The sequence below is a fragment of the Lepisma saccharinum genome, chromosome 3 (genome assembly GCF_977018435.1).
Source record: "Lepisma saccharinum chromosome 3, izLepSacc3.1, whole genome shotgun sequence".
NCBI classification, from domain to species: Eukaryota; Metazoa; Arthropoda; class Insecta; order Zygentoma; family Lepismatidae; genus Lepisma; species Lepisma saccharinum.
Genome location: NC_139231.1, coordinates 83,249,320 through 83,270,507, shown reverse-complemented (window position 1 = coordinate 83,270,507; position 21,188 = coordinate 83,249,320). Strand labels below are relative to the sequence as shown.

At 35.8% G+C, this 21,188-nt stretch overlaps 1 protein-coding gene across 2 annotated transcripts in view; it reads right to left on the bottom strand.

The window, feature by feature from the left end:
- The window catches only part of LOC145985195 (uncharacterized), a 149,858-nt gene that overhangs the window by 30,102 nt on the left and 98,568 nt on the right, over positions 1–21,188 (bottom strand). For both annotated transcript variants that reach the window (XM_083118922.1, XM_083118923.1), the window contains exons 8-15: positions 20,779–20,988; positions 19,593–19,793; positions 16,570–16,752; positions 10,961–11,137; positions 9,639–9,813; positions 4,528–4,754; positions 1,985–2,149; positions 25–180 (exon numbers count right to left, since the gene is read on the bottom strand). In XM_083118922.1, the coding sequence (XP_082975048.1) occupies positions 25–180; positions 1,985–2,149; positions 4,528–4,754; positions 9,639–9,813; positions 10,961–11,137; positions 16,570–16,752; positions 19,593–19,793; positions 20,779–20,988 (1,494 nt within the window). The remainder of the gene's footprint in view (positions 1–24; positions 181–1,984; positions 2,150–4,527; positions 4,755–9,638; positions 9,814–10,960; positions 11,138–16,569; positions 16,753–19,592; positions 19,794–20,778; positions 20,989–21,188) is intronic.

Below are 21,188 nucleotides of genomic sequence, written 5' to 3'. Positions count from 1 at the left end.
CAAACAACTCTTATCCTTACTTACCAGTCATTGTTACAGGATCTACACACTGAGTTCCGCACCCATTGGAGCAGCACTTGCTAGGACCACTGCAGTCACTGTCAGTTTTGCATTCATAATCACAGGACACTGACCTCACTGGAATTAGGTAAGGGCATTGCCCAAGCTTTTCTTGCCTCTCTGAAAGTAGATTTCAAATTAATATCTTAGTTCACAACTTATTTTCTCATAAAAAACAAATGAAATGTTTAAGAACAAGCTTTTCTATGCAAATTGCTAAAGTGTATTATTATCATAACTAAGACTTTTAATTCATTACAAATAGAGGATCTTGCCAACGGTGTAATGGTAATGTCATTGCCTGGTAATCAAGGGGTCCTGGGTTAGACACACAGTGGTTTGGATTCAATTTTAAACAAGGAAAGTTTTAAGTAATGCCATTTCTGTAAATAATAGAGTAGGAAATATAAAATAGAGGAAGATAAGAATATACATTGGTAACAGTTCTGTAAAGTGGAGACGGATTTCTTACTTTTTACAGAAGAAAGTACTTACGGAAATCATTTTCTGTAGCATTGTTGAGGTTCGGGAATGTAACTTTTATCCTTTTCAACGCCAATTCATGTTTTCTTCTGGGGAAAATATCTCTCCGACACAGAATTGCTGTTGCTGCCATTTGCTTTTTGCACGTGAACACGATGTTCCGTGTTTTAGATGATGTAACCCCCAATAAGTGTTGCAAACCACACCGTGTTTTCACAAGAAGATGACGTGTCTAGGATGCATCGTGAAGTTTTTTAACTATGTTTGCCTAACCTAACCGAACCTAACCTAACCTTACTGGAAATGGTTTGTGGGGCTAACGCCAATGGTTTGTGGGACTAACATCAATGGTTTGTGGGGCTAACGTCAATTGTTTGTGGGGCTACCGAGGTATTAGCATAATTTCCAATCCGGCCACGAAATTAGGTATTTTTCGGTGAATAAGGTTGAAACACTGCATTCACACTCCAAATCGACAAAACACTGCCACATCGCGCGATGAACCAGTACGCTATCGCCATATTGCATGTTAGAGGACCGAGAAAAGGAAGAACAGTAAGTAGTCGTAAATGTAAGAAATAGACATTATTCCCGTTAGAAATTCATTATTACACCTAAAGGAATGTTCAGCAATGCAGAATTGTACGTTAGCAATGTAAAAAAGTGTGAAATAAATGATTTCTAGGTGTCTCCACTACACGGAACTAGTACCTATACATATGTAGAAAATTTAGATAATAACAAATAAAAAGTTAACAGGGAAGAAACAATGGAAAAAGGAACGAAAAAGATAGCAGAGTAAAATAAAAATAAACAAACATGAAACATTGTGAAATATTAATATATCCTTTACAAAATGTAATATATTGTATATTCTTTTGTATTGAAATTAACAATATCAGTTATATCTACACATTTTCACAATTGAAAGTAGTTTAGAAAATCTCAATCTCTCAACAATATAACAATATATTGAACAATAAGCAGCAATTGAAAAGTGGATAAAACTTAGAAATAATTTTGAGAATACTACAAATTTTCATGACACCACATTGAAACTTAAAAAACATAAAATTTACAAACTTTTTATCTTAACTTTCTCACGAAATACTCCCAGTCAACACTTAACCCAAGAAAACAAATTTTATTTTGGATATAGTGAAGTGCAATGTTAAAGAACAAAAAAGCACAAGGTGGAAAATATACAGGGTTCAAAGGGAGGGTTATATAATCGTTCTCTCACATAACATTACCGTGTGTCTAAATATACACAATAATTACAGTTAAGGAAAATCAACACTTTTTCATTAACTAATGTGTTATGTTAATCATTAACTAGTTGATTATCAATAATTTTATTAAACAACGAAAGACTTGTATCGCTAGTACATGGACTAAGTGACACTTCATAAGACTTAGACAAGAAACACAAAGTGCTTACCAGAGTCAGTACAGCAAACTCCTTCATACTCGTCAATGTCTTTGTGGCAGTGGTAGCCACCTGGGCACTGGGAAGATGAGGTGCACAGCCGAACTTCTTTCTTATAGTCATCAATCAGAGGTTCACCTGATGGGCATGTGAGTTCCTTTGCTTGCATTGAAATGCCTATTAGTACAAAAATAAAAAGGTTCACTTAATATTATGGATATAACCTTTTATTGATACAAACTGCCATTTTATGTACAGTGTGATACTTGAGAAATTTCCAGCAACCAGAAGGGTTATTACCCCTCACCTCCCTTTCAGTACCACCCTCCTTATATATATTGTGCTACTTTCTAATTTATAAATTTTAAGCACAATCAACATATAAAACACGTGATGAAGAGATTCTCTCGTGATATTTGTCTGATCAATTCCGGATGTGTTTCCGAGCATTCGTGAACTAATTTTACTCTCATCCTTGAAAATTGATAACATAGGAATATTGTTGTATTTGTTTTGGTCCAATATATCTATATATACTCCCTCTGTCCCATAATTATAGTCCGGTATGCCAAAATGGTAGTACAGAAATGACAGACGAAGAGGCAGATGGAAAGCACAATTTGTACTGATCCTTGAGTAGTAAAGTTCTATGACTCATTCCCTTGTTTCATGTTCATCTTCTGTATATACCAATGTCACAGTTTGAATATCAGGCAAATATTATGAGATAACAAACAAAGGTGTACCGGACAATAATTATGGGACAGAGGGAGTAGCATGTAATGTTTGTACAAAATTCTGTCATTTTGTTATTTTCACTTCAATCCCTGAAACTAGAGTGATATTAGCTCTCAAAAGCTTACAACCAAATTACACCAAAAACCAACCTTGCTGATATACGAAGCGAATCTGTTCATCCATTACTGCTAGAAAAGCTTCAAGAATTATTTCACGTAAATCAGACTTCAGCAACATTTTACGATTCACCTGCTTTATGCTGTTCTTATTTTAGGAAAACTGGACCAATCTGATCTAATACAGTAATAACTTATTGAATCCTTATTTTCACATAAAGTAATTTTTCAAGTGCTACTTACACTTGAAAACATTGACATTTAATATTTTACAGTATAAAGTAGGGAAGGGGTAGATTAATCAGAACTTTATCTGTATCGGCTGATATAGGTATAGCTGTGTATCAGTAAAATTGTTAAAAATTTACCGATCCTATATATTTTATTAATCAGCCTGTATTTTCAGTGCAATATTCAGCAATATGCCCTGGTGTTTATGAGGCAAATATCTAAACATGTAGTTCCTTTTCCCAAGGCATTACCTATGCACCCACCTGGACTCATACAGTAATTAACGAGGTGAATGAGCTACGAACTTAGAATTCTCATGGATCATGCACATTTTTATATTGGATTGGCAAAATATCAGTTATTGGCACAGGCCCGTAGCCAGGCAGGAGCCAGGAGGAGCTGAGCCCCCTGGAACTGGAACTGCCATCAGCCCCCTTGACATTAGGTAAAACTATTTTGTATAATTTGTTTGCAGTGAAGAGTGAAAATTTAGACAGCTCACAACTTAAAGAATAAATTCACAGAACATGAACAGCAGCTATTACATTTGCTCATCTTGTGTATGAGCTGAAGTCTAAGTAGCTGCAAGTATTTAGAAGATTCTCTAGACTTTGTAAGTTCTTTCATAGGGGAGCTTCTTTATCTGTACCTTCACTGCCCCTGTTGCAGCCTCCATTTAGACAGAAATCTGTGATTTCAATGTCATCATGCAAATTTCCTTCGCATCTGCATCAAAGGTCAACAGCTCCCAAGTTTTGGGAAGGAAGGGGAGTTTCATTGCTTCAGCTGGGGGTGGAATGTACTGTAGGCACTGTGATTGAATATTGTGCATTTTTTTGTCTGATATAAATATCTGTATCATCTAAAGCAGTATGGAGTGTGTAAGGGATGATTTCAGTACCAGTAAATTAACACTTCAGGAGATATTTTAAAAGATGTAGGAAAATGCAGTATTTGTGCGATATTTATAAATTTTATGTAATGTAATATCCACTATCCCCACACACATTTAATAGTTATTTTTTAAAAAAATGGAATTGGTTTACAAAGCCCCCCTCCCCCCTGATAACCCATGAGCCCCCTAGAGATCAATTCTAGCTACGGGCCTGTATTGGCTTCAGTTAAGATTTCATATTCTAGGTTCACATTCATTTTGCAAACCAAATTGAGGAAAGGCTTGATTGAGTTTGTTTTTAAGTCCACTTTATGCATGGAAAGGCTAATCGGGACTAGACCTACAGTTTAAAGCGTGATCTGAACCACTATGTGCCCCCACTAGATATCAAACCTGGGATCCCTTGACTGAAAGAATTGAAGAAAAAAGGAGATGAAGTCAAACAATTACAATAATATGTCAAAGACTGACACATGGAAAGAGAAAATTCTTGCAAATCATGAAGAGAATGGGCCAGGGCTTGCACAGAAAATGATGGATGCTGTTACTCTCAATATAACTGAAAAATTACTTACATGCTGGCACTGGAGGACAGTAATCAACCTCGCAGTCAACACCAACCATGTTGCATTGCTCGCCAGGCTTACACTGAACGCCATCACATGGGTTGCGGCACTGGCAGAGTGGGCAACGTGTCTTGCTATCCAGGACGAAACCATATTCACACCCAAGCCTGCATGTCAGCCCCAGACAGCTCAATTCAGATCTTATTTCTTCGCAGTTCGGTATGCTGTCATTCACTCTGGAAAATAGAATGTTACAAGTGCTTAAATATAGGTAATTGTATGTACACTTAGATTGGAAAATCTTTTAGGAGACAATGATTACTAGTCCATTGTTTATTTGAGTTATTTTAAGTCCACTTTATGCACAGAAAGGCTAATCGGGACTGGACCTAGTTTAAAGTGGGATCTGAATTACTAGGTGCCTCCACTGGGTACTGAACCTCAGACCTCTTGCTTACAAAGCAATGATATTACCGCTATGCCATCAGGGAGGTCTACTAGTCTATTCATTACACTATATACAGGCGCGGTTCTACCTTTAGGTTACACGATCACATGCCACTCCATCCACAGTTATAACAATTTATACTTATTTGCAATGCTAGCATTGTATTTGTTCTGCCGCAAGCAGTCTTCATTGGAGCGAAGACAGCTAGAGTGGGTTGAACAAAACTTGGCAACATAGCAAGGGCCACATTCTGGCTGTGAACTTCCTGCCTCACTGCTTTAACATCATCCCTGCATTCTGAGCTGAGGGGGAGGTTTGGAGGTTTATGAGTGTTTTCATTGCGAATGGTCACAATATCGCTGAGAACCAGGACCCACACTTGGGGATGTTGTTTTTCGGTTTCCCACTGGATGGTGGCTGGGTTCATTTACTGTACCTTACCGAACATAAGGAATGGAGAAAACTCTGGAAGAAGGAGGTAGAATAGAACCGTGGAAAGTCTGTTGTTGAGGTTCGATGGGCTTTAATAAGTTTTTTTTTCTTTTAAATTAGTGTGCTTTAGTGAGTTATTTACTGAAGTGTTACCATACACATGAAAATATAGCAAAATGAATCAAGTGAGATACTTACAAAGTAAAATATTAAATCACCAAGACCGATTGTTCGCCAAAGAATTAGGCCCGCCAAGACCAGAGCTTTGCCTAAATCAATTGTTCAAAGATAAAGACAGAACATGCAAAAGAAAATTTAATAAAAATATATACAAAAAGTGGGAATGGGAATGGATATGCGGTGTTCTGTAGCTAATTCCCTTTTTTGTTTTCCGTGCATTTTATTCAACGGAGAAGACCCATGGACTAAAAGCGGGTAAGAAACTTGAAGCTTTTGCCTGAAACAAGCAAAAAACACAGTTTGTCAAAAAAGCACTTAGACAATGAAATGAGTATCGCTGCCTTGGGCTGATGATGGTTATAGAGTTTCTGTTCGAAGACGTAACGAGCTTGTGGACAAAAACAGATATATATTTTGTCACGTATTATTGATGAGATTAACTTTTGTGGGGAATTTGAATTGGTTTTGCATGGTCATGACGAGACAGAAGACTCAAATAACTCGGGTGTTTTTAAAGGACTCATGAATTACACAGCGTCCTTTGACAATGCTTTGAAAGATCATTTAGAAAGTGGTTCAAGTGTCTTCAAAGGTACATCAAAGATAATTCAAAATTAAGTTTTAGATGCGTTTGCAAGAAGCATATTTTATCTGAAATCGGTGAGGTAGACCTTTTATCCCTTCAGACTGATGAAGCAACAGACAATTCATGCAAAACTCTGCTATAGCTAATTTTGAGAGAGATTTTGGGGTTATTTTCAAGTGTCCGATAGGAGTGCTGGTGGTTTAACAGAAACGATTCTAGAACAGCTATGTGAAATGGGAGTAGAAGAATCATCTGATAAATTAATATGCCAAACATATGATGGAGCTTCAGTTATGAGTGGGAGAAGGTTGGGGTCCAGTGCTTGGTCAAGGATAAATACCCCAATGACAAGTACATTCACTGTTATGTGCATCAACAAAACCTCGTTCTTCAAAGTGCGACATCATCATCTTCGCAGAGCAGAATATTTTTTTCAGGATTTGCAAGGAAGAGGGATGTTTTCTTCAAGATCTCCGAAAAGAACGGATTATTTGATTGAATGTGCTCAAAGGAAGATTAGTAGTGTCCCACCTATGATTTGGTATTTTCAGCATCGCACAGTTAATACTGTTGATGAACAAAAATATAATTTCCTGAAATGTTTTGAGCACATGAGCGACACCAAAAGAAGTGACAAAAAATCCTCTGTGGAAGCTACGGGGTTTGTGCGAATATTGAAAGGTCCTCACTTCATTTAGTGGCTTACGTTCTACCACAAAATCATGCCACATGTTGCAATCTTTTTGATTGTATTCAAAAGAAAGACATCGATGGTGTTCAAATGAGCGAGTTTGTCAAATGTTTTGTTAGTGCGATAGGCAATGTTTGGAAACTGTACAAAAATGAAGAAACCTCTTCAAATGAGCCCTTGAAGAAATGACAGTGCTTGAACATGACAAAAATAGGTTGGCAGCTCTGGAAGTTTGTGATACAATTGTGTGCAGTATCAATGATAGGTTTGAGTTTCCCAGTCATTTGTGTGCATTGAAGCTGTTTTCCATTCATAAGTTCCCCAAATACTGCAATGAATTCCAAGAGTGAATTTCAGATGACTCTTGAATCATATCCCAAAATAAATGGCCCAAAATTGCGAACAGAGTTGGAAGTATTGTACAGCCGTGAATATTTGTGTTGTGCCTCCAGTGCAATACCCCTTCCATAATTCTTCTATGACAACAACATGTTGCGAACATTATCCGAATGTGTGATGGTGTTGAAAATAGTTGTGACCATTCCAATGACGACTGTGGAGACCGAGAGATCATTCTCTACCTTCAACAGAATAAAGACATTCTTACGGAACTCCATGGGGAACGAGAGGCTGAATGCACTGGCGATGCTATCAATAGAGAAGAAGATGGTAGGCCTACACGCCATTCCAGACTTCAACAAGTGCATGATTGAGGAATTTTCTACAGCCAAAAATAGGAGAATAGAACTGATATGTATACAAGAAATAAAATAACAAGGTAAGCTCTTAAAAAGTATCTCATGCTTTTAATTTGATATACCGGGTGATCTGTTTGAGATGTTAGAAAAGTAAACCGTTATCTGCAAGAGGTTAATGTAGATATCTGTGAGCACTCTGTTGTAATATAAGCACAAAGGATGTAAGGTTCAAATGAGTGGAGGTTTACTGACTTCAGCTGCTTCGGCAATAGCATGCATGTAATACTCGAAAATTTTGCATTCCATACGACATACTGTGTGCGATGTTGTGACATGATCACCACCTTTGTTACCATGTGCAACATTAGCGCCGCCATGTGGCTGAAGTCTGTAAACCTCCACTCATTCGAAACTTACATCCTTTCTGCTTATATTGCAACAAGCTGCTCGGAGCTACCTACATTAACCTTTTGTATATAATGGTTTACTTTTCTGACATCTCAAACAGATCACCCGGTATATTAAATGCTGCTTGTATGACTTTCATTAGTTTTAAGATATAGCCTACATTTTGAATGTGCCCTGCCCCTTGCAAACCCCACGAACCACCACTGACTATATACATGAAAGTTGCATAACATATTCAGGCCCGGATTTACAGAAGCGAGGTCCACAGGAAAAAATGTTTTGGAAAGGGCTACAGACTGGGAAAAAAAGACATTTCGCATGTGGTAAAAATATAATTAACCATGTAACATAACATACATAAAAGCTGAACTGAAATTGTACATTTGGGGGGGGGGGGGGAAGAGGAAGCTAACAATGTTATTAGCCTCAGACCTCCACATTTATAAATACAGGCCTGACCTTATGTGTGACTAGTGTTGCCTTAGAAATCATATTTAGAAGGTATTTAGAAAATAGCTTTCATTAATTTTCTTTCAAGAACATTAAGAAAGGACAATATAGTTGCTTGAATTATTAACAGTATATTTATAGAAATGTCTGATTAGTAAAGATTTAAGAATAAATCGGAAATGCATGTTTTGTAGGATAGAAAGCAATATTTATCCTAAAGACTATGTTGGAGCACGGACATTATTTTAAGTCTATGGTACGTAAAGTATTGCATGTAAGAGTCAAAAGTTTTAAAATCTCTCACTGGGAATTGAGCCCGAAACACTCTCAAGTAAATTACTTTGCAACATTAGCATTACACCACTTTGAACACATACTGCATGTACACAGGTATGTATCTGTATTTGTATTAGTATTTCTGTTATTTAACATCATGTTTCCGGTGATGTGAATGTGTAATGACTGGATAAAATTGATGAAGGAATGTTCAATGAACACGCATAGCCAGGCACTTCTGAACCACTTTACATGCTTGGCCACTGAGACTGCACATGCACATATCCAGAATATATTTCTAGTCTGGTCATCACACGTTAATTATTATTATTATTATCTAAATTAATAGGTATTATAATAATAATAATAATAGTAATAATAACATTAATAGCTAATATATGGTGTAAAACAGAGGTATAACAACAGTTTCTTTCTGATTAGAAGCACTAAAATGTGCATAAAAATAATCTGTTCTACCAAAGAAACGTGTACCAAAATAAATAGAGAAGTATAATATTCATGAAATATGAAATATAATGTTAGTTCCAGCTGATAAAAGTAAAGTATGTGACTAATTTTTCTTCAAAATATCATTATATAATAACAATAATGTTATTATTGATCTTCAAGACTTACTACGTAATAGAGATGTAAATAAATGATTGCTAATTTTTTAGTATTTATTATCATCAATTATGCATTAATTTTATTTAATTTTATTGCATCACTATCAACACAAAATGGAATTCATAAACAGTAAGCAAGTATCTATTTTGTATTTAAATTTACTACATGGCAAGTCCTTTAGGGGATGGGGGTCTGAACCCCCTCTAAATGCATTCTTGCAGAAACACATTTAAAGAAAGCTCCCACCTTTGTCTTTAAAGGATATTTCCCTAACACACATCTAATGACTTCAAATGCAATAAATTAGTAATTATATAGTTATACCTTGTCCTTGGAATTTCTGTTCCATAATCATCCACACACCAGCAATTGCCAAGTCGATCACACTGTGTAGGTTCAAAGGATCCATCTTTCCCACACTTGGGTGCCGAGAGAGCCAAAACCACTTCATCCTGAGTTGCTTCCATGTTCACAGAGAAGTCCCTGAGGTACTCGCACACTGAAAAGCATAATGGTGCATTTGTAATATAAAAATACACTGTAATTACTTTTCACTGATTGTGCTTCTCAGTAAGGAAAACAAGCTATGGGGGATGAGGGATGAATGACTTTCTCTTGTGAGGTGGAGATGCATCATTTTTATTTTTAGCTTGCTCCTAATAGTTTCAGAGTGAAGGTTTTCTCTTGATTAACATCTCAGAGATTGCAGGTGATCACTTAATATTAAACATCAAGGGAATGATGATTCTTCTTAGACAAAGAGAGATGAATATCATTTACCCCAATATAAGCTGATAACTTATTTTCTTCAGACATCAAGGGGAGGAAAACTTACTTTTAAAAGTAACTGAGTTATAGTTACTGCTACTAAAAAGTACATTACTTTTACAGCTACTTTATTCTAGTCAAACTATAATTTGTAAAACATGTTGCATTCATGAACTTCAAGTTGCTATTCTTCTGTTCACTGATGGCCAGTTAAAATACACATTAATTTTCATTAGATTATGTAGTATAAACACACAGAGATAAAAAATTGCAAGTAAATCTTATACTTGATACATGATGTAAAACATTTGCTCTTAATAAATATATATATGAAGATTATCATTTTGTTTCTCTTTGCTATTATTATTGAATTGTACAGAAAAGTAACTGTTAATTTTGTTATTCATTACCTGTGAAAAGTAACTCCAAGTTACAGTTCAACATTTCAAAAAGTAACTAGTTACTGTTACTTGTAACTGCATTACAAAAACAGCTTTAAAACTAACCAATTACTTCCAAACACTTACTCTTATTTTCTACTGGTTGATTTAAGACACATGTAGGGAGTAATTGCCTCTCCCCCCTTCCTCCTCAGTCCTCCCATGAAGAAATAGTAACAATATAAGTCATTAGAATCTCAAAGGGATTTGAAGTTTTGAGTTCTCTCAATAACTTTTAAGCATGAACTTGAGCAATAGTTAACACATTATACAGACATATTTCACAAAGAAAAACGTAAACATATGCAAAAATGCAGAACAAGGAACAAAGTCTCAAAATAGACACAAATAAATCATTATGAATTTAGAACAACCTAAAAGTGAAATCTATACCTTTAAATGAAAAGAATAAATGAAATGATATCTAGTGAAACTTACTTGTAGGTGCATTAAGTTCTAGGTCCGTAGCAATCACAGGATCAACACACAGTCTACCACAGCTATTGGAATCACAACATTTCATGCTTCCAATGCAGTCCATATCGCTCTCACAAGAAGTTGAATTCTTACAGTCTTGTTCTGTGTTGAAAGGACAAATGCCTTCCTTAGTAAGTTCTGGAATGAAGATGAATAAATCTTATTTATCCTTATATCTAAGGATATTAAATTAGGCACCTGGAATGTTCTGAACCTTTACCGGCCTGGGGCATTTCAGTGTACAGTTAATGAGATAGTTAAGTATAAATTAGATGTAGTAGCTGTCCAGGAAGTTAGGTGGCCAGGAGAAGGGAATTGTAAAACTAAAAATTAAACTTTTTTCTATGGTGGTACTGCAAATCATAATTTTGGAACAGGCTTTTTCATAAATAATAGAATTATCTCGGCTCTTAAAACAGTAGAATTTATTAATGATAGGATATCATATGCAGTTTTACAGGGTAGGTGGTGTAAAATTATTTTAATAAACATACATGCACCAACGGAAGTTAAAGATGATAATACTAAAGATGATTTTTATACAGAGTTAGAACAGGTCTTTGATAAATTTTCTCAGTATGATATGAAAATTCTGTTAGGTGACTGTAATGCACAGATTGGCAAAGAAGAGACATTTAAACCCACGATTGGTAAAGAAAGACTTCATGAATTAAGTAATGATAATGGTATAAGATTGATTACTTTTGCAACCTCAAAGAATTTAATTGTGAAAAGTACCACTTTTAAACATAAAGATATCCATAAATATACCTGGTGTTCTCCAGATGGTAAAACTCATAATCAGATAGATCATATTCTCATTGATAAGAGAAGGCATACTAGTATAATTGACGTTCGTACACATAGAGGTGCTGACTGTGCCAGTGACCATTATTTAGTAATTGCTAAATTAAGAGAAAGACTCTCAGTGATAAATCATAAGCAACAAAATCTAAAAGTTCTAAAATTTGATACAGGAAAGTTTGCTGATGAAATAATTAAGAAAGATTACCAAATTAAACTGTCAAATAGATTTGAGGTTTTGCAGGATTTAAATGATGATGAAAATATAAATGAAACAGACGTAAATAAGAATTGGGAGCACATACGCAATGCAATAGAATCAGCAGCTAAAGAAAGTATAGGATACCATAAACCGAGAAAAAGTAAGCCATGGTTTGATAATGAATGTCATAATCTAATAGAAATAAGAAATCAGGCTAGACTTAGGTGGTTAAATAACTCGGATGATACAAATCTAAGCAATTATAATAGAATAAAGCGAGAAGTTAACCGCACGTTTAGAAGTAAAAAAAGAGATTACTTGAAAAGCAAAATTAATAAAATTGAAACAAACAGCAAAAATAAAAATATCAGAGATTTATATAAAGGTGTAAATGAATTTAGAAAGGGGTGGCAACCTAAAGTAAACTTGATTAAAGATAAAGATGGTGATTTTCTAGCTGACCCAAGCGATATTCTAAATAGATGGAAGAACTACTTTAATGACCTTTTAAATGTCCATGTAGGAGATAAATCAGAAGTAAATGAAGTCCACACAGCAGAACCTTTAGTTCCAGAACCTAACTTCACTGAAGTTAAAGATGCTATTAAAAGGCTTAAGAATAACAAAGCACCTGGCATTGATTTAATACCAGCTGAGTTAATTAAATATGGTGGAAATTCATTAATATGTCAAATTCATAAATTAATTTGTTTAATATGGAATAAAGAAGAAATCCCTCAACAGTGGAAAGAATCCATAATTGTTCCTGTGTTTAAAAAAGGTGATAAAATGAACTGCAATAATTACCGTGGAATTTCTCTACTCTCAACAACATACAAAATATTGTCTAACATTCTTTTAACAAGACTAACCCCATATGCTAATGAAATTATAGGTGATTATCAATGTGGATTTAAACGTAACAGATCAACTACAGATCAAATTTTTCACATCAGACAGACACTTGAAAAAAAGTGGGAATATAATCAAAATGTCCATCAGCTATTCATTGATTTCAAAAAAGCATATGATTCGGTCAAAAGAGATAAATTATATAATATATTAGTAGAGTTTGGAATACCTAAGAAGCTTGTTAGTATGATAAAAATATGCACCAGTGAAACAGAAAGTAAAATTCGTGTGGGTAATAATATGTCTGACAAATTTACAATTCATGATGGGTTAAAACAAGGAGATGCATTATCTCCATTGCTCTTTAATTTTGCCTTAGAATATGCTGTAAGGAAGGTAAAAGAAACTAAAGAAGGACTAAAATTAAATGGTGTGACTCAGTTGTTAGCATATGCAGATGATGTAGACTTACTGGGGGATGATGTGAATACAATTAAGAATAATGCTAAAATATTTTTCAAAACTGCTAAAGAGATAGGTTTGGAAGTTAACAAAGAGAAAACTAAATATATGCTTACAGGCTGAAACCAAGTGTTAGGTAATAATCAAAATCTAATTATTGATAACAACTCATTTGAACCAGTTTCCAAATTCAAATACTTAGGAGTAATATTAACAAATGAAAATTATATTAAAGAGGAAATAAAAAGTAGGCTTAATTCAGGAAATGCATGTTACTTCTCTCTTCATAAACTTTTGTCTTCTCGTTTAATTTCTAAGAAACTTAAAGTTAAAATATACAAAACAGTAATTTTGCCTGTAGTATTATATGGGTGTGAAACTTGGTCCCTTACATTGAAAGAGGAACATAAATTGAGAGTATTTGAAAATAAGATCCTTAGGAAAATATTTGGACCTAAAAGGGATGAGGAGACAGGTGAGTGGAGAAGGTTACATAATTTAGAACTACATAATTTGTACTCATGTCCAGATATTATTAGAATAATTAAATCGAGAAGACTTAGGTGGGCAGGCCATGTGGCACGAATGGGAGAGGAAAGAGGAGTTTACAGGATTCTTGTTGGGAAACCAGATGGTAAGAGACCTGTAGGAAGGCCAAGATGAAGATGGAGGGACAACGTTGAGATAGACCTAAAGGAAATCGGTAGGGATGGAAAAGAGTATATAGATCTTGCTCAAGATAGGGACAGATGGAAGGCCTGTGTTGCTGCAGCCATGAACCTTCGGGTTTAAGAAGGCTAGAGAGTTAGTTAGTTAGTTAGTTATTAATAGTTTTTCTTGTATGTACACATTGCTTGCATTGTAGAATTATTTTCATGTAGTTTACGGTTATTACAAGCATAAGAAAACAGTTTTTCGTTGCGACGTTTCAGGAGAACACATGCTCCCTTCATCAGACATTTATTTTCATTTTGACTAAAGATACAGTTACAACAATGGTTAGCAATTTTTTAAACATAAAAAATCCATTATATAAAGGATTCTTTTTGTTTAAAAAATTGCTAACCAATGTTATAACTGTATTATAACTGTATTATAACATCCATTATATAATGGATTCTTTTTGTTTAAAAAATTGCTAACCACTGTTATAACTGTATCTTTAGTCAAAATGAAAATAAATGTCTGATGAAGGGAGTGTGTGTTCTCTTGAAACATCACAACGAAAAACTGTTTTCTTATGCTTGTAATAAAAGTAAACTACAGGAAAATAATGCTTGTAGTTATTGCTTGCAGATAGTATTCCAAACATTACAATGATACACATATTTTATATTGAAGATTCTAATTGTGCTATTCATTCACATTAAAGTGAAGATATCTACTACTTCTTGGAGTCTTATCCCTATAGTATGTATGTTGTGGATGTACCCGTATGCAATTTCTAGTGATGCAGGAATAAAATTTACCGATAGTGATATTCTATTGATATGATACAAAATTGAAAGCATTCCATGAAGAAACTGAACAATTCATTCATTCACTCAATTAATGAACATACAGAAAAATTATAACTTTATATTCACCAAAATAATAGCAAAATGGCAGAATTGTGCATTCAGATACAGACTCTTTATAGGGGTATTGCATTGATAAAATTATCAGTAATTTTATCAATAAAATGATACACCAATATGCCTACATTAGTTACTGATCAATCTAATCCATACTCATTTTATGGGATTTCAATACAATATATATCTTTTATTTCATTACTAAACGAGGCTTGTCCGGAAAGTAAAGATACAAACACATTTGTACGTTGGGGGAAAAATGTGTACCAAAGTTGGCAACACTGGCAGTAACCGTGATCCATACGACGAGGATTGGGAGTGAGTCGTCAGTGCTGCGCTGAGTCTTGTGCGAGGAACACGTGTTGGAAATGGCAGCGGCGATACCGAATCCCGCCAACTGCAAAGTGAGCACCGTGATCAGGTTTTTGCAGGCACAAGGAAAGTGTCCATCTGAGATCCATCGAGAAATTGTGACTGTGTACGGGAACGTAATGAATCGTCAAAATGTGGCGAAATGGTGCCGTGCCTTGGAAGAAGGTCGATGTGATGTTCATGATGAAGAGAGAAGTGGGAGGCAGTCCATGATCACTGACGAGCTTCGCAATTGTATTGAAGCAGAGGTGTGTTCGAATAGGTGGGTGACAATTCGAGAATTGTGTGTGATGTTTCCTGACTGTTTGAAAACCACTATTCATAAAGTTGTGAGTGGGTTAGGGTACAGAAAGTTGTGTGCACGCTGGGTCCCAAAACATTTGACTGACGAACACAAAACAAAATGACTGGGATATGCATTGGACTTTCTTACTCGCTACGCAGAAGAGGGAGATGCATTCCTGGACTCCATTGTGACAGGTGATGAAACATGGGTGTTCCACCATATGCCTGAATCCAAGCAGCAGTCACTGCAGTGGCACCATACCCATTCTCCAAAAGCCAAAAAATTTAAAACGTCAATTTCAACCTGCAAGCTGATGGCAACCATTTTCTGGGATTGCCACGGCATCCTGGTGGTGGAATTCATGCCGCCTAGAAGAACAATTAATGCTGAAACCTACTTCCAGACTTTGAAACATCTTCGACGTGCAATTCAAAACAAACGGAGAGGCATGTTGTCAAGTGGAATCCGCTTTATTCATGACAAGCCGCCCCCATGCAGCAAATGTCACCAAGGATCTGCTTGCACAGTTTCAATGGGAGATCCTTCACCATCCGCCATACAGCCCCGACCTTGCACCCAGTAACTACCACCTGTTCCTGTACCTCAAGAAAAATCTTGGTGGAAAACACTTTGCCGACGACGATGAAGTCAGGGAAGAAGTCACAACTTGGTTCCAGATGCAGGCGGCGGATTTCTACGATTCAGGGATCCAAAAACTTGTTCCACGTCTGAACAAATGTTTGGACAATGGTGGCACTTATGTGGAGAAATAGCCTCTGTATCAGTGTATCAAGTGTAACTTTAGTTGCGAGCAATACATTTCTATTATATCTTATTTTTGGTTTGTATCTTTACTTTCCGGACAAGCCTCATATATATCTTGTTATGAAGCAATTTAAGATTTTATACAAATTAATAAAGTAAATTATGAAAATTTAGTGGGAATAGCAATATTTTAGAAGCACCTGTAGGTTTGCTAATTGTGTCATTTTAATTATTCTATCCACAATGAACTTACCTATTCTGTCATTTGCTGGACAGCAAACAGCTGGTTCGACTCCTGATGTAAAAGTGCACTTGTACCCAGATGGACAACCTCTGTTCTCTTCCTCATCTGAACAACGGGTGACCGTTCCCATTTCAGCATCAATGAGTGGTGTTCCAGTTTCACAAGGGTTCACATATAGTGATATGGGGCGACCTGGTGGCAAAGAGGAGAGAGGAACAATGTTACTACTACACTTTCAGCATTACTTTAAATCAAGAGCCCTTTCTCTATTATTTGTTCCCACTGTAAAGTTCAGCAGCACCCACTTTGTACATTCTCCTCAGTTCAAAAACCTTCTATTCAATTATGTTTCATTTCAGTATTTATTCTAGAGAGCAAGTAAAATGAACAGATGGAAGGAATATCAAAGAGAGAAAACATGATAAAATATCTTGGTATGAAACACTGGATAAAGAGTGTGGATGGGGAGATCTCTAGATTTCTTGATCATTGTCCTTGTCAATTGCAATGGATATCCGTGAAGACGCAAAGAGACAAATATTTGCAGGCATTCCTGACATCCAACGCAAAGTGACAATGTTACTGTGAGGAATTTTGGAAAACAATTTTGAATGTTGTTTGAGGCGGTAGCACCTTGATCTTACAAAGTGCATAAGGAGAGTATTTTGAAGGCGACAGCAGCAGTTAGTTCACAGGTAAGCAAATGTTTCTTTCAGATGGCTGGCCATTCTTGGAATTAAATTGTCACACCTTGTAGACAAAATTGCCATTTATTTCATGTGTTAGTTGCTTTGTGTGTTGAATATCCAAGCTACTCCAAGCCAGTGGTGGCAATTTGGTTCCAAAACTGGAGGGGGGGGGGTTTGCAAGGAAAGTTTACTTTCTCTTGGTAGACAAGGCTTAGCATTAAGAGGCAATAGTGTGGAGGCAAAAAAAAAAATGGGGAGCAACTATCCCTTAAATCGTCACCACTGTTTAAGGCTGCCATTTTAATCAGAATGTGAAATCGGGACTTTTTTACAACTCGACTCCTCTGTTTCCATACACTAACTTTGTGTGCAGGAACCATGTCAGTATGTGTGTTTGTCCATTTCTTCTCATCTGGCATCAAACCATCTGTGTACCAGAAGTGTTTTTACGAAGCTGTTACACATGCACGGGATGGACAATCCACTTCGACAATGCGAGATTCAAACTGTGGGATGCGAACTGGGTGCAGACAGTTCTCAGATATTTCTCTCTGATTCGAGCTTGAACACCACTAATGTGTCTTGTCCTCCCATGTTTGCAGTTCTTATAAAAGCTGAAACCCATCAAATTGTTCAGATTCAGGCCTAAGCACTCATAAGTGTTCAAAATTGTCTGTCACAGCTTCTGTAGTCTTGTCACACATCGGCATGGAACAAAGGAAGTCTTATAGAATACAATTGGATCGCAAAACAATGAATGCACAGTGTAAACCCTTCCGTTTCCAACACATCTAATGTTTTGTCTCCCAATATGATTAAATGCTTACTCATTTATCTCCAGAGACGTGCCCAAGGGAGGGTTGGTGGGGTCATAACCCCATTTGACCCAGTTTTCCTTGAAAAAAAGAATGCCAAAGACAGGAAAAGAAGGCAAAATGAGGACTGACCACCAGAAATAGTATGCGTAACTTCTCTCCCTTCCGAAAATCCTGGGAATGCCACTCTTTATCTCGGACACATTTTTTAAACTCAAGTCACTACAAGTTTTTATCATTTTATTTTGGATTCTGAAGTAAAGCACCTTGTACAGGATCAAATAAATCATGAACAAGTCCTTGAATTGAATGCTTTAAAGGAAATGACGTCAGAGACAATGCCATTTTTCTCATTGGATCCAAGGTTCAGTGAAAGAATATCTATTTAGGAATTGTTCTAATTCATGCATATTTATATCCTCATTATATTCTAGAACATTCCGCAGATAAACGATTCATAAATATTGCCAGTAGTTTCACTCCTCTTATTCAAGAACATTCCCTCTCATTCCTTCCAGAGATTACAAATTACAATGAATCGCCCTATGCGTGGAACTACCTTTGTTGTGCAGCTTCCAAATGTTGACAAGTCTCTACATAGTGCTCAAGTTCACTGCGACAACACTGAAAGCTCAAGAAAAGTTTACATGCAATATTATCAACAACAGGGTTATAGAACATTCTCTGTCTTGCCTTGATAAGTATTTCCTTCCTTAAATTATCGTCACATTATTCAAGAAGACAAAAACATAATTTTATCTAGTGTAAAAGGAAAATTTTCCTGAGGCAGGGGGGAGGGGGGCTCGAACCCCTGATCCCCACCTTGGATACATCCTATTAACAATAACAGGGTTATAGAACATTCTCAGTCTTCTCTCGATAATTATTTCTCTCAAATTATCATCACATTATTCAAGAAGGAGAAATCCTAATTGTATCTAGTGTAAACAGAAAGAAATCCTGAAAGGAGGGAGAGGGGGCTCGAGCTTCTGATTCCCACCTTGTATATGTGTATAACATGGTTATAGAACATTCTCTGTCTTGCTTCGATAATAATTATTTCTCTCCTTCAATTATTGTCACATTATTCAAGAAGCAGAAAGCCTTATTTTATCTAATGTAAACTAAAAATTTTCCTGGAGGGGAGGGTGTCAAGCCCCCTGTACCCCACCTTAGATGTGTGCTATTATCAATAACAGGGTTACAGAACATTCTCCATCTTGCCTCGATAATTATTTCTCCTTAAATTATCATCACATTATCTTATTTCACATCACAAGAAACAAAAAAACTAATTTTATCTAGTGTAAACCGAAAACTTTCAGGGGGGGCTCGAGCCCTCTAAGCCCTTCCCTTTTTACGTGCCTAAGTACAAGAATACATTAATTTCATGAGCAAGTCACAGGTTTATAGGGTCACAATGATACTTCTAATTTCTTCATTATTTAAGTAGTAGTTCATCTTAATAAGAAATCCATTTTTAAAAACATTCACAGATAGATAAGAATGATCCTACTGTACAGCTTACACTCAGGATATGAAGGGCAAAGGAAACCATCACATCCTTCTTCCTTGACTGCAACACACTCTTCGTTATCCTTGCATTTGTATCCTTGGCAAGGATCATCACATTCACATGTCTGACAGCCATTATTATCCACCTTGAATCCATATTCGCAAACTTGAGCGCAGGTGTTAGTGTCGCATAAATTTCTTGCAGCAATATTCACTGGAAAACAACCAATACATGTATTTATTAGATTCTCTTTTGAATCGACCAGAGAATATAAGAAGACATTGAAATCACATCCTAGTTTTAAATTACTTAATATAATTTTTGTCAGTTCCTCTAACATTATATACAGAAAATTAAGCACATAGTAATGTTTCACACTTGTCTTGAAGCCAGTTTCTCCTCATACTTATGCTCCAACACATATTTTTGCATTATTTGTGAATAAACTTAAAATACGCAGTGCAGATACTGGAACAAAATGTTCCCAAGGAATGGATCTGATCGTCTGATGTGAATCCCTGTTGATGCAGATGAGGAGCTAGTGAAACAAACATTTTGGTTTAATTTCTGTGCTGTGTATATTATGATCCTTTCTCTCTCTTTTGCTTTGTGTGCATATGTATATATGTGCAAGTGCATACAAGTAATTTATTGGATACAGCAGCCCTTTGAGAACCAAGGCCTACCAAGAGGCTTTCATTGAGCATGGTGAGAGCATTGAATATTGTCACCACTGTTTGTTGGCTTTCTACACACAAATTATGTATCTCACAGCACATGGTATTATTAGGCATTTAAAAATGGTGGTTTTTTCCCTTTAGTGATTTTGAAATTATATTTAAATATATTTTGACTGGGATATTAATTGAAGATTTATTAAAGTTTACTCAAGTTAATATATAATAATAATAGCACACTTTTCGGAAAACAAAACTAACAAAATAATATTGTATTTTTACTTTGTTAATTTGTTTACTGTCTTACAATATTGCTTAAAATACCGTGAAAGTTACTTTACTATGACTAGTAATATTTTAGCATTGTTTGCAAGGGTTTAAATCTTGGGAAATTGAGAAGAATTAAGAGCAATACAAACTATAAGCCAGGATAAATTAACTGAATAAAAAAATAATTCTAAATGTAAATGAGCTTTTATTTGCTTTTAAACAGAGTCTACATGATATTGTTAGGTACTTACAATCGGCATCCTCGCACACCACTTGCTCAGCAGGGCCCATTGTTCGGGGCATTTTGATTCCTCTGGAGTTGACACACCAGCACACCAGTCCATTTCTACTGCACTGTCTCGGAACAAACTCTCCAGTTGGTGAGCACTGGGGAATGTAGCCCTTGCCTTCCTTCTCATTCATTACTAAAATCTCCGTTAGCATCTTCTGTTGAAGACAAGCTGAAATCCAAATGTTGATACTATGAATAATAGTCTAAATTGTGACAAGGTAGCCTAACCTTCCTCTTAAATATATTGACAACCCCCATTAAAAATTTGCCCAAAAACCTAATTTATGGCAATTTTGGTGCTAAATTATCTATACAGCTTCTTTCTACTAAATATTGAGGATAAATCCAGGGCTACAACAACATACATAC